General features: G+C 40.1%; 1 protein-coding gene across 6 annotated transcripts in view; it reads left to right on the top strand.

Annotated features, from left to right (window-relative positions):
- The window catches only part of NFIA (nuclear factor I A), a 346,337-nt gene that overhangs the window by 295,327 nt on the left and 38,853 nt on the right, over positions 1 to 12,157 (top strand). For 4 of the 6 annotated variants that reach the window (XM_026853499.1, XM_026853501.1, XM_026853498.1 and 1 more), the window contains one exon: positions 1,351 to 1,479. The exons of the other annotated variants lie outside the window; for them this stretch is intronic. In XM_026853499.1, the coding sequence (XP_026709300.1) occupies positions 1,351 to 1,479 (129 nt within the window). The remainder of the gene's footprint in view (positions 1 to 1,350; positions 1,480 to 12,157) is intronic. 6 annotated transcript variants of the gene reach the window in all.

Below are 12,157 nucleotides of genomic sequence, written 5' to 3'. Positions count from 1 at the left end.
TTATTTAACTTTTTGAAATATAAACTGCAAAACCTCACTGAAACCATTAAGACCCCAGCAGTGCAGCGTATAAAGTACAAGAAGGCTCCTGCATATTACAATCAACATCCCAGGGACTATAAAACTAGTGTTATTAAATATAAAGTTAATAATATTGTCCAGAGATAATATTGTCCAGGCCTCTCTCTTTACTTTTTAACAATTAAATTTTATAAAATACAGAGTTGGAAGTAAGGTTGAATGACTTTGCTAGTGGAAGTTCAACTTCCACATTATCTGATATTCTGCTTTTGCACCTGAAAACTCAACTGTTCTACACCTTTGTTTTGCTATATCCCTATGGATATGCAAAATGTCTGATGTACTGCATATACTGGAAATTACGTGTTTTCTGAGTATGTGCAGATAATCAGAATACCCATATGCCTCTAGAACTATAAAAATACAGAGAATAATACAGTCACACATATATGTTCTTCATCTACATGCTGTAATATTCTTTTATCCAAGCACAAATCATATGCAGAAAGGCTTGGATTTTAAGAGCCTATTGCAATATATTCATTCCACTAATTTCTTCGGTGCCACGGGCTTGATACGGTATCAACAGGAGTTATTCTTACACAGGATAACAAACCGGTCACATTAGCATTACACCATTTCTGCCTGTCCACGGGAGAGTTTTCACCCAATGGCAGCTTAACTCTGATTTTTCATTGGAAGCCTTTGATATAGTTCAAGGGCATAATAACAACTCTGAAATAATTCCAGCGTGGCTTCTAATATCAAGACACAAATACCATTCACCCTTTAAAAAAAAAAATTTGAAAGCAAAAGGGAACCACATAAATATATTACTTTCAAATACCTTTGAAGTCAAGAGAGTAAGGAGAGACAGAGTTTGAACTCAGAAAACTTCATTCTCTAGTTGTGCCTTGAGTCGTGCAGCACATTTAAAAGATCCATTTGCAATAATCTACTAAACCAGTGAGTGAAAGACAGAACTCATAAAAAGCCTGTAAAAATCCAAATGCTCCAGCTATTACAGATTTCTAAAAATAAAGCAGAGTAGGTTTCAGTACCAATAATAAGCTGCATCTTATCCATATTTCAGATTTAAAAGAAAAATATGGCTGCCTTTTAGTACTCGTTGCTCAGAGCAAACCAGGGCCACTTCTGCCTCAAAAAAAAAAGACCACAAATAAAAGTGAGCTTTCTGCTTGCTGTTGTATTCCGTTTCATTTGTCCTTTAAGTTTATCTAGCTGCTTCTGCACCCACTTTCACAATGCATAGGCTGTCGTTCCATGACCTAGCATTATTAAATTGCACTTATCAATCATTCTTGCCAGGAATGCCATCGCCAACTACATTAAAGAAGTCAGAGAAGTCTGGTTTCAGCAGTCCCTCGCCTTCGCAGACCTCCTCCCTTGGAACGGCTTTCACACAGCACCATCGACCTGTCATTACAGGACCCAGAGGTGAGGCCTAACCCAAGAGCCCCCAGGCAGCTTAAACGTTAGCCACGGCACCCAGTGTCCATCCCAGCGCCTCTCCACGGAAAGTCATCGCCACGTGTGACCCACCCAGGGAGAGGCTGTCCTTCAGGAGCTTGATAACGCGGAGGTTTTAGTTGTCAAGACCTGCGTTTGGTTTTGCTAGGCTGGGCTGTTTGGTAAAACTCACGATGACCGTGCAACAGTGCCTAAGGTGGAAACGCTGGTTTTTGGGGGCTTGGGGTTTTATTTGTAGAGGGTGGGGAAAGGGACAGAATGTGTTACAGAGAGTTGTCTTCTGCTTGTGTCCACTCATAGCACAGGTTCAGTCTAACTGCTTGAGATAGGGACCCATGACTCGCTTCCGAGCCACGCCTGTCTTCCAGCACTATGGCTTTGCTTCTGCCAGGTATTCAGTGCTCGTGTTGTTGGTATCGGTGTGCTGAAGAACCACCTCGTTAGAGGACTCCTTTGAAGTGGGTTCATGCAGTGCTTTGGCTGGTTTTCTCCACAGTACTCTTCTGACTGACTTTCCAAGTAAAAGAGATGTCCTCTGGGTCTAGTTGTGCTTAGATATTTTTGTTAGAAAGATCCATTTGCATTTAGCCTGGGAAACTAAATGCAATACTCAGTTCACATTTGAAAAGGAACTCGCTTGGGCATAGTAATATACACAAATGAATGAATCTTCTTACAAACCTATTTGGAAGATATAAAAATAGGAGTGAATGGTTGTGATGTTTCTTTCTGCAATGAAATTTTGTCTCATTTAAAGAAGATTATTAAGGAATTGGTCGAATGGTGAAGCATAAAAAGGCATATTAGCAATTCATACTAGAAATTATTTTGAAATGTCTGTTTGGCATTAGTGTGGTTTTACTGAGGGCAGCATAAACCAAGAGGAGCCTCTTTGTCTGCAGAGCCCAGGTGATGCAACGTGAAGTAGTGGAATTGCACTAAGTTGAAGCGAGGTCAGAATTGCACTTCATGACTTTTTGTGCTTTGTTAAATCTACTTATTGTAGTTTAATTCGTTGTGGTTAATGCCATAAAACTTATTTATTACTCTTAGACACACACCTGGATCCTCAGAAGATACTTAGGCATCTAAGTTCTATACAGATTTCCCTTGAAATTTGGATCGCATAGCTATGTGGCAAATATATCTTCTTTTAAAAGCTTTGGTAATTGGTGATATAAGGGTGAATAATATGAATGTTCCATTAACATTATATTCAGTGCACATCAGCCGACTCTGAATTCCTGTCTCTTAGAAGTTCAGCCTTTTAGATTTGAGTCGTTGATTGATTAGTTAATAGGTCTTTCTGTATTTAGCTATGTTTTACCTCACACTTAATTTTTAAGATCGTTGAATGCCTTTCTCTGCGCCTGTTTAGACGCTCGGTATTTTGTATTTTTGTGTGGTTGAGAGGGGAAATGTATAAGTAGTGAGGTCTTGTTTAAATCTCATCTACAGTCTGTTTTAACAAGACTTTTTCTGTGCACTGGGGGATATCCATTGGCTATGTGAGAAGAACATTCATAGACAGCCAGAATTTGCAAGAGCAAATACAGTGATTAGAGTTCCCAAATTTTGTTTGTTTGGAAGGAGTTGTCTTTGCCAACTCCATAAAGAAGTAACAGTTTCTAATCACCATGGTTCCTAACAGGTTAAGCAAAAACTGTTCTGCAACATCATTGAGAAGCATCTTCTATTTTATGTTTGTTCACAAAGTCTTATAGACTTTCAGGGAAAATCCCTCTGAATCTATCCATGGATTCTTTAATCCTGGAAAAATCTTATCCCAGACTTAGTTCTTTGTTCTTTTTGGACATTCCTCTTCAGTATTCTTCTTCCGCAGCACACTGGCTGTGTTTATTTCTCTTCTACAACAATCGCTCTGTTAGTAAAGGGTAATATACTGAGATGGATTATTTTCTGCAAATCCAGCTTTGTTCTTTATCCCATTCTCTCCAGTGTACTTTAGGACAGTAAGCAGAATAGAGAAGCTTTTCAGGTATCAAAAGTGGCAACGTAAAGAGTATAATGCAATCCTGTAAGAGGATATAATCTCTGAGCAATTCATATCCACCATTAGTTACTGTACCTTTCTGCAGAAATTACAGGTATAATATAGTGCACACGTGTTGCGTTCTCTTTGGATACGTATGAATTATGTGAGTGATCACTGGCAGGTCATCCTGAGTGGTCTTCAGAAAAGGAAGAGCAGGATTTAATCTTCAGTCTGCAGCGATATTTCAGAGAAAGGGAAGTCATGAGTAAGTAGGTCACCATCAGAGTAAGCTCCTCAGCCAACGGAATGATTACAGGAAGGTTCAATCTCCTTCTGATGTTCATATGTGCAAGTTTATCACTTGGATGTGTATATGAGATGCATTTGTAAAGCATGATCAAAATAGAGAGCAGAGAAGAAGCTGTAGACTATTCGTGGCAGGTGTTGTCATTGACAACCAGTGATTTGTAACTTCTCAGGAATATTCCCGAAATCTTTTGCACACTTCCAAAGAGTCCTTAGAACGCAGCACACATCTTGGGGTATCCCAGGATACTGAGTGCCCCTCCCAGTGATCCCCACAATGAGTCACTGTGGAAACCAAAGTTGCTTGGAGGAGGAGTAGATCCTTAAGAGGATTTCTTCGCTATATTCTTAAGGTGCTCCATTCAATGAACCAGTTGGAAAACCTCTGTTCTCATGACATTGTCTGTACTGTACTGTGTTGTAGAAGGCTGTGCACTAGTTTCCTATCTGCACTGGTGCTGCTGCCAGTACTCAACCCAGCTGGGCAGTAGCCAGCGGAGAGGATCTGAGCTGGCTGACCAAAGGACCAGATGTGCAGTGAGTGCTGGCGCATGGATGCCAATGCTTCAGTGACTCCTCAGTAGTTCCAACAGATGGTGGTAAGATCCAAGTTTCTTTGGTGATAAGCTAGCAAAGTGATTCATGGAGCCTCACTTGATGATGGCAGTTTTTTGGGCATGACTCTATGAATGTACCATATGTCTTCTCTGGACCAGTGTGGTTAGGATTCAGTGTCTGGCAGATGGTAAATTGATCACCTATAGGGTGGCTTTAGCATCACTATCAGTTTTCGAATTTATTTCAAAGCACTGAAAATCCAAGCAGTTAGATCTCTATCTCCTACGCAGCATACTTTTGTTACCTGCAAGTTAGATTATTTGATGGTCAGTGTAGCTCACCACAGTACTCCAGTATTGCAAAGCCATCACGTATTCCTGGCGTCTTAGAAAGTTTCCCAGTCATTAGCCCGCTTGAACTCTTTACCAGACAGTGAAGGATTTAAATACTATGGCTGGCAGCAGTATTTACATAAGTGGTTTTAGGCTTCCATGTATTGCTACTTACACTCTAGCGACTTTATATCTGGAGCTGGCTGAAACGTTAAATTGACCACGATCTTGTAAACCCAGGATATACAGCAGCCTGTGCTGCAGAGCATTCAAGCATTTCCACAGAATATGACAGCATAGATCCTGCAAGCCAAAAAGCAAGGGGGAAAAGGCAAGGAGAGGAAAAAAAAAAAAAAACAAACAACAATGAGATGGTATGTTAGGAAGATAAATGAAGGAGAAACACAATTACAAGAAACAAGAAATGCAGCACAAAGGGAAGAACCCAAGGAAGTGGGTGTGTGAGCAGAAAGAGAAGAAGGGATGAAAGTCAACTAGTGGAGTGGTTCCCATTATATTAATTTCTTCCATAATAAGCGTTGCCATTGAGATTTTTATCAGGACAAGGGCTACCAGGGAAACTCTGCAGGACAGTACTCTCAGTTTGTGCCAAAGTGGCAAAACCTTTATGTCACAAATCTGGGAAGACATTGTGTCCTTCTCTATCAACATTTTCCACAGGGTCACCAAAATATCAGTGCCTGTTAGCTGTCCTGTCAGCCAGCTCCAAGTGAATCAAAGCAATAATTCCTACAAACTCACTTCAGAGTTACACAGTGTAAAAGGACACTCTGTAATATCCTATTCCCTACAACTATCCGTGGCTGCTCCTCAATGCTGTCAGCTGGAAAACTAATGTAACCTTCCACTTTCCTTTGAATTTTGACAAAAACAAAGTGGTGCAACTTCATTCTGATACAGCCAGATCAGGGGATGGTAATGTAAGACAGCCAAAAGAGGAGAGAGCCACACGACAAGGGTAAGAAAGTTGAGTAGAAACCATAAATAGCACAACGCGGCCAACAGACGAGCGTTGCTTTTGCGACAGCGAGCAGCAACGCTCCAGTTTACAATGTCAGGATAGTTGACTGCGTAGGTGAAGATTCTGATTTTCTCCACTCGCTTTGAAATAATAGGATGCTGAAGGAAAAAACAGTTTCCTAACAGATGGCCTCAAGGTCAGGGTTTAGTAATTACGAGAGACCCTACCCAAACTGCTATCTACTCCCATATCCCAGGCAGGCGAGGGCAGAGAGGAAAGCTTGCAAATGGTTAAAGCTTCAGCTAAACAAAAGTCAGGAACCGTGTAATTAAAACTCTACCTTTGTTGTATTGTAAAGAGTTAGCCTGTGACATAGGAAATATTTAAAGGAGCAGGCTGTTCGGCTAATTTGTGTGTGAGTGAACTGCTTAGACAGTCCTATCCTAAATTAACTGTAAGACCACCCACTGAGATTGCCTCATAAAGGGCCATGATTGCTCAGCTTCGTTTTGTATAACCGTTCAATAATTACTAGATAAATGCATAACTAAAAGCTCTATTACACTAATAATTTGTACTGAGATAGATGTGTGGGACACCATGCTGGGTTAATTTGTCATCCCTGCAGCAAACTTCTAAAGAGGGCTCTTTTGCAGAGGAGTTGTGTTAATATGTTGCTCCAGTGAGGACATGTTAGAGCAACAAGATGACTTGGTCGCTTAATCTCCTAAAGAGGCAAAATGCCTGGAGGGTAAGTGCCAGAAAGAAGAATGGGGGGTGATTAACACAGTGGACCCAGATTTAAACTCATCCTGACAAAAGGAGCTGATCTAACTGAGCAAAAGAATGAAAAAGGGGGAGTGTTAAAAATACTAATAGGATTTCATGCATCCCTAAAAAATAATATGAAAATAAAGTGCTGCAGGAACTAAGTATTTTACCCATGCTTTTACTGATTCCATGTTCAGTTGCTTTGCTCTCTTTGATGTATCCGTGAAGTTTAACTATATGCTTTAAACAGCGCAGTGAACTATAATATTTTTATCTCTGCTTTATGCTAAATTCTTCTAGCTTCAGACGCACACACAAAAAAAAAGCACATTATTGCTTTAAATATGGAACCCATGTTTAAGCATCAGAGCTCTGGATTTTCAACCTCCTCTATTGACAGAACCATAAATCATGTTAAACTTAAGTGAATTACTGTAGCGTGGAACTATAGCTTTAACAATGTTTATGTAGTATCAGCTTACCATCTACAGAATGAAAGGGGGAAAAAAAACACTGATATTAGAAATGGGAATGTGGAGTCCTATTAACTTAACAGCAATATATCACTCCAAAGTCACAGATTCCATTACCATGCCCTTTTTAGTATCAAAGCAGAATTATATCATCACACACATAAAGGTTGTGTTTTTTAAGAGAATTTACATTTCTATTGTAAACTTATCAACAGCATTTCATTATAAGAAAGATGTTATATATTCTCCGAGCAGTAGGTTTTTTTATCTTATATATGGGAATACATCATGTGTATTATTAAAAGCAATAATAATATGCACAAGTTGCCAGAATTTGATGAGAAGTAGGAATTCTACAAATAGGTTAAATTAGGGGGGGTTTGACCTCTAGCTATGGTCTTAGAAGGGAGGAGTGCTTTCTGTAGGTATGATTTTTATTTCTGTACCTATGTAATCAGTTCTATAGTATTCTGATCTCCCAAAGGCAGAAGAATTGTGACATGTTTTAAAACAATCTGCTCAAAATAGCTAACTTAACTGGCCCCCTGCCTGTGCCAGAATCTGGAACCAGCTCTCAGTTCAGCTCTACAGGTTTTCAAAAGCAGCCTGTAATACTCAGCAATCCAGAGTACACCAATAAACCCTGTGCCCAAACACAGCTTTAAGCATATTTTCCTTTTGCTAGGAACTCCGTGGGCCTTGGCAAAATGTCCTTCTGCCTCCCACTTGCTACTGCGAAATCTTTTACAGAAAGAGTATTTCTGAACAAAGGGTCCAGGTGCCTTAATACCACTCTGGTCTTCAGAGCAGCAAAAAGGGGCTGATAGCCAGCCCCGACTTGGAGATGCCATGGGTCTGGTTTTTTCAGCAGCGCTTAGCCGACCACCTGCACTTGACTTCTGGAGCTGAGAGATGGATTTTCTGCCATTCAGTCCTTCTATTTGGTGTCCATGGGCAGGAACAGATCCTCCACCCATCTTATTTGTCTATCTCTTGCATTGGTCAGCTGTTTATATTCTATTTTGAATCTATGTTTGCCTACATAATGTGGACGTATCAGTGATACCTGAATTTTACCCACGCGAAGAGGGTGAGGGCCCATGATTTCCCAGCCCTGTCACTGCAAATGGGAAAGCAGGACGGGATCAGTCTGAATTTAGCTCATCCATGGATCTGACAGATACATTACTAAACAGCCCCTTTGCACCATTACACGACTTAAGCAAGTATTCCAGGGATCTGAATTCCCCTCAAAGGGCTGCTCCTAGGACTGGTCAGTCCTCCCCTCAGCAGGTCAATATTTAAGTAGAGGCAAGTCTTTGCTAACCTGAATAAGAGATTGCTCTACATTTATCACCCTAAAGTCTATTCCTAATGGGCAGTAAGAAATACGGGGACTTTCAGAAACCTTTGAAAGAGTTACAGGGACGCAGCTCCCATTGAAATTCAAAAGCAGTTAATGAATTCTCTCAGGACCTCTGCAAATCCCGGCCCAAGTTTCTTAATTATTTTTTTTCTTGTTTGGGCAACTGCTTTCATCACAAAAATCTGTGGGCTTAAAGCTATTGTTTTAGGCTTCTATTCTTTACCTCTTGTATTGTATTATACACAGAAGTGTAAGTTCCTTTCAACAAATTTGGATTATTGCCAGATCTCCTTATTAAAAAGTCACTCTTCATATTTCCGATAAACACAGCTGTTTCATGGTGTTTGAAAGCATTTCACATCAGCCAGCATGGTGGCTTAGCCAATTAGTACTCTAATATGGTCAATTTTCAGAATAAGTACCTTTGGGGTACAAAGGGTGGGATACATCTTGCATAATTTGAACTGGCACTTGCATCACTTAAATGCTAGGAGAAAGCTTACAGCATGCAGGGAGTTAAAGCAACTTAGAAGCCTGAAGTGGAAATATCTAGCAGAACAAACTGTTCTATAACATTTCCAGGGAAATGACTTTTAAAAAAATACTTTCTTAATTGTAATGAAGCCAATTATAATGGCCTCAAAAACAAGCTGATAAAAATGATCCTGTTTCATTATGATTATAATGTTACTATTTCTAGGAAGATTGATCAATGTTTAATGAGCTATTAGTAAACTTAATTATCACTTTATAGAGGAGGTATCTGAGCGTTGTGCCCTAGTGAAGCCAATCCACTGTTGGCCTGGTCTGATGGACTACCCCTTGTGCCTGGGAAGGAACAGTGGGTTTGGGTCCCCAGACCACTACTACCTCTTTGAGCAGGCGAGGAGTGCAGGGTGATTGTAGGCTTTTCCCAAGCGGGAGGAGAGCAACACTAAATGACCCTTTCCAAGACTTCAAACGACTTTATGAAGAAAGAAATTTCATCCAGTCATCTGGACTTGAAGGGATTGGCAAGGTTTTTGGAAAAGGAGATGGAAGGTGGATGGATCAATATATCTCCCCCATATGTTGGGCTGTGCTGGTGGAGAGATCTGTCTGAGCGCTGCAGGTGCGATCGCAAAAGTCCCTTTACCACGTCAGTGAGTGCTCCCTGGGAGAAAGGATCCCATGCATCTTTATTAGGACTGCTCCTTTGTTCCAGGAGAAGGCCCTGAGAAGGGTACTAAATATCTGAAGAAAACTATAACCTGTTTCAAATTAACTGGTTCTTTATTATCTGATCATTCAGTTGAATAGAATTCACAATTTTGGCTCTTCTTCATTGGCCTTAGACATCTGAAGTGCTAACCTAATCAATGAATGCAACTTATTTTATTGGTTACTTACTCTGTTATTGGCTACTACAAATCAAGAAGGGAAAAGACAAGACAGGCCTGCATAATTAGACGTTTGAACTCAACGTTCTGAAAAATCCCCTTACTTCTGTGCTGCACAGCACCATGAACTCATAAAACACTAAAAAAGCCAGTGTAGCACGCAACAGCTGTACTGCATAATTACTTGGCCCAATAGCAGTAGTTTTAAAATACTGGTATATCTGTTGCAGGCCACCATACATTATCATCTCATTTTCAATAAAAAGTCTGGGATGTTTCAGATGAGCTTCAATGGAATTAGAATCATGTGTGCTTTGAAATATTTATGCTTGCCTTGAGATGGAAGGATAACTCCTGCTTCCAACCCCCACACACAAATAACAGATTTAATAACTCTAGATAGTCCAACTCCTCCATACCTACAGCAGGTAGAAATGAAGCTCTGATCTGGAAGACACGTATTTTTCATAGGTTGTAGAAGTTATATTTTATGTCATTTAGTGAGGTCAATAATAAAATATAAATGTCACAGGCTGAAAGACGCCAAGAGAAATATGGTTTGGCAGCATGGAGCTGCTTAGGGATGCATAAATAATAAGTCAATAAGTAAATAAATAATAGACAAAGACCTATTTTATCTTCCATTTGAAGATCTCAAAGAATTTACAATCACTGATTGAGACTTGTAATATCCCATCAGAAGCACATAAGTAGTAATAGCCCTTCTTATACACAGGAAAATTTGCATCACTCTAGGCAGGGTTTTCGGAAGCCATGACTTTATAATTTTTATTAAGCATTTCTGAAAATCATGACCAAAGGGGGTTGTTCGTGGTCACTTGCCCCTTTCAGAGGCAAATAGGGAAAAGAGCTGCTCCACTACCTCACGTCCTTTAACTGATTAAAACTATTTGTGCGGATCTATGTATTTGGAAACACAGTTGTGTTCCTCACTCACAACTTGCGTGGAAGCCCATTTTTGCATTCACCAGAGTCGGTGACCACAAAACAGCTATTGGAGTAATGGTCTGTCTCTGGGCCAACAGTTTTTACATTTCAGCATTTAATTCTCTCTCTAGTATAAGGCAGGCACATTTGTAATGTTAATCAGTTTAATAGTAGTAGATTCTCCCTCTTACCTAACAACCCTTCCTCTGCCACTTGAGAAATTTGGTATTTCCCAGTCAGAGATTGCAAAAGCAAACCTTTTGGAGATCTTTATTCCGTTCGTTACTTCTTATGCTAATCCATCTACTCTGAGAAGATGCACCCTACATGTCGGTATATGGCACAGACTGAGGACTGATGCCTATCTGGTCTTGTTTCCTTCCCCCAGTCGTTCCCATGAACAGCAGAAAGCCCTTCGAGGCTGTGCTGAGGTGTTGGCCAAGACTCCAAAGAGGAACCCCTTTCTCCTTCTTGTGGCCCTTTAACTTCCTGAATTTTTGTTGATCATTTCTGCATTCGTTTTCCTTCTCTCTCTCTCTCTTTGAGAAGTTCATCAACAAATGCTTTCCCCTTTGTTTTCTACCCTGACATGCTGGAAAGTCAATGCAACAGAGAAAGACCCACTACTTACATGCATATGAGTATTTCTAATATCCATAACGCATCTTTTATATAGCAAATCAAATTATTAAATGAAGAGCCATACCTCGGAAAAGCTAAATACAGTGTGGTCTCAGGCCTAGCTTTGAATTTCCACATGTTCCCTGGGTACAATTTTTTATTCCTTCTTGTTTGATCGAAATAGCATTTCTATCTTCTTTTCACCGAGCGGAAGAAAAGGAATTAATTTGTTCCCAGTTGTGTACAAAGGACAGTGCAGTTGCATGACAATTCCAAATAGTATTAACAGAGCTGGTGCTAAAATGAACTTAAAAAAAAAATTAAAAATGCCAATCTATTTTTTACTTAATTAGATGTTTGCCACGTAAATTTTCATTTGTCACTTTTATCTTCATCTTCCATTTGGCATACAAGGAAAGGGGAAACTATAAAAGGAGATAACAAAGAAAGAGAGGAAGGAAATGTTTTATATCCAAAAAAAGGAGAGAAATGTTGTACGCTAATGAAAATTTTGTTGTAGTCATCAAAATGCTTACCACCAACTTTAGCTGAAACAATATTCGTGGCAAAATATTTTGACAAGCTCTAAAATGACGGTTGCTTCCCGGAGAAGGTGATGATACATTCATACCTGTAAGGCGGCTATGACGTAAGTGTCATTAAAGCAGTTACACCTCAGGGCTTGGTGTAAGTATGATCGGAGGCAGACACTTTGAGTAGAATTCACCTAACTGAAGAGGGGGGGGTGTGTGTGTAGACTGGCGGTATCTACCTCGGAGCTGGTACCAGTGGGCTTCCTTTGCATCCACTGGCAGGCCAGTCGGTGCGGTCAGAGAAGTCTAGTCAAGGGCAGTGGTCTGTTTTTGTATGAGTTGAACAGCTTCTTAGACACCATTAGTTCTATTTAGTTCTC

This window comes from Athene cunicularia (genome assembly GCF_003259725.1).
Source record: "Athene cunicularia isolate RWA chromosome 8 unlocalized genomic scaffold, athCun1 chr8_part1, whole genome shotgun sequence".
Classification (NCBI taxonomy): domain Eukaryota; kingdom Metazoa; phylum Chordata; class Aves; order Strigiformes; family Strigidae; genus Athene; species Athene cunicularia.
Note: the sequence above shows the minus strand (reverse complement) of the source record. Positions and strands in the feature narration are given on the sequence as shown.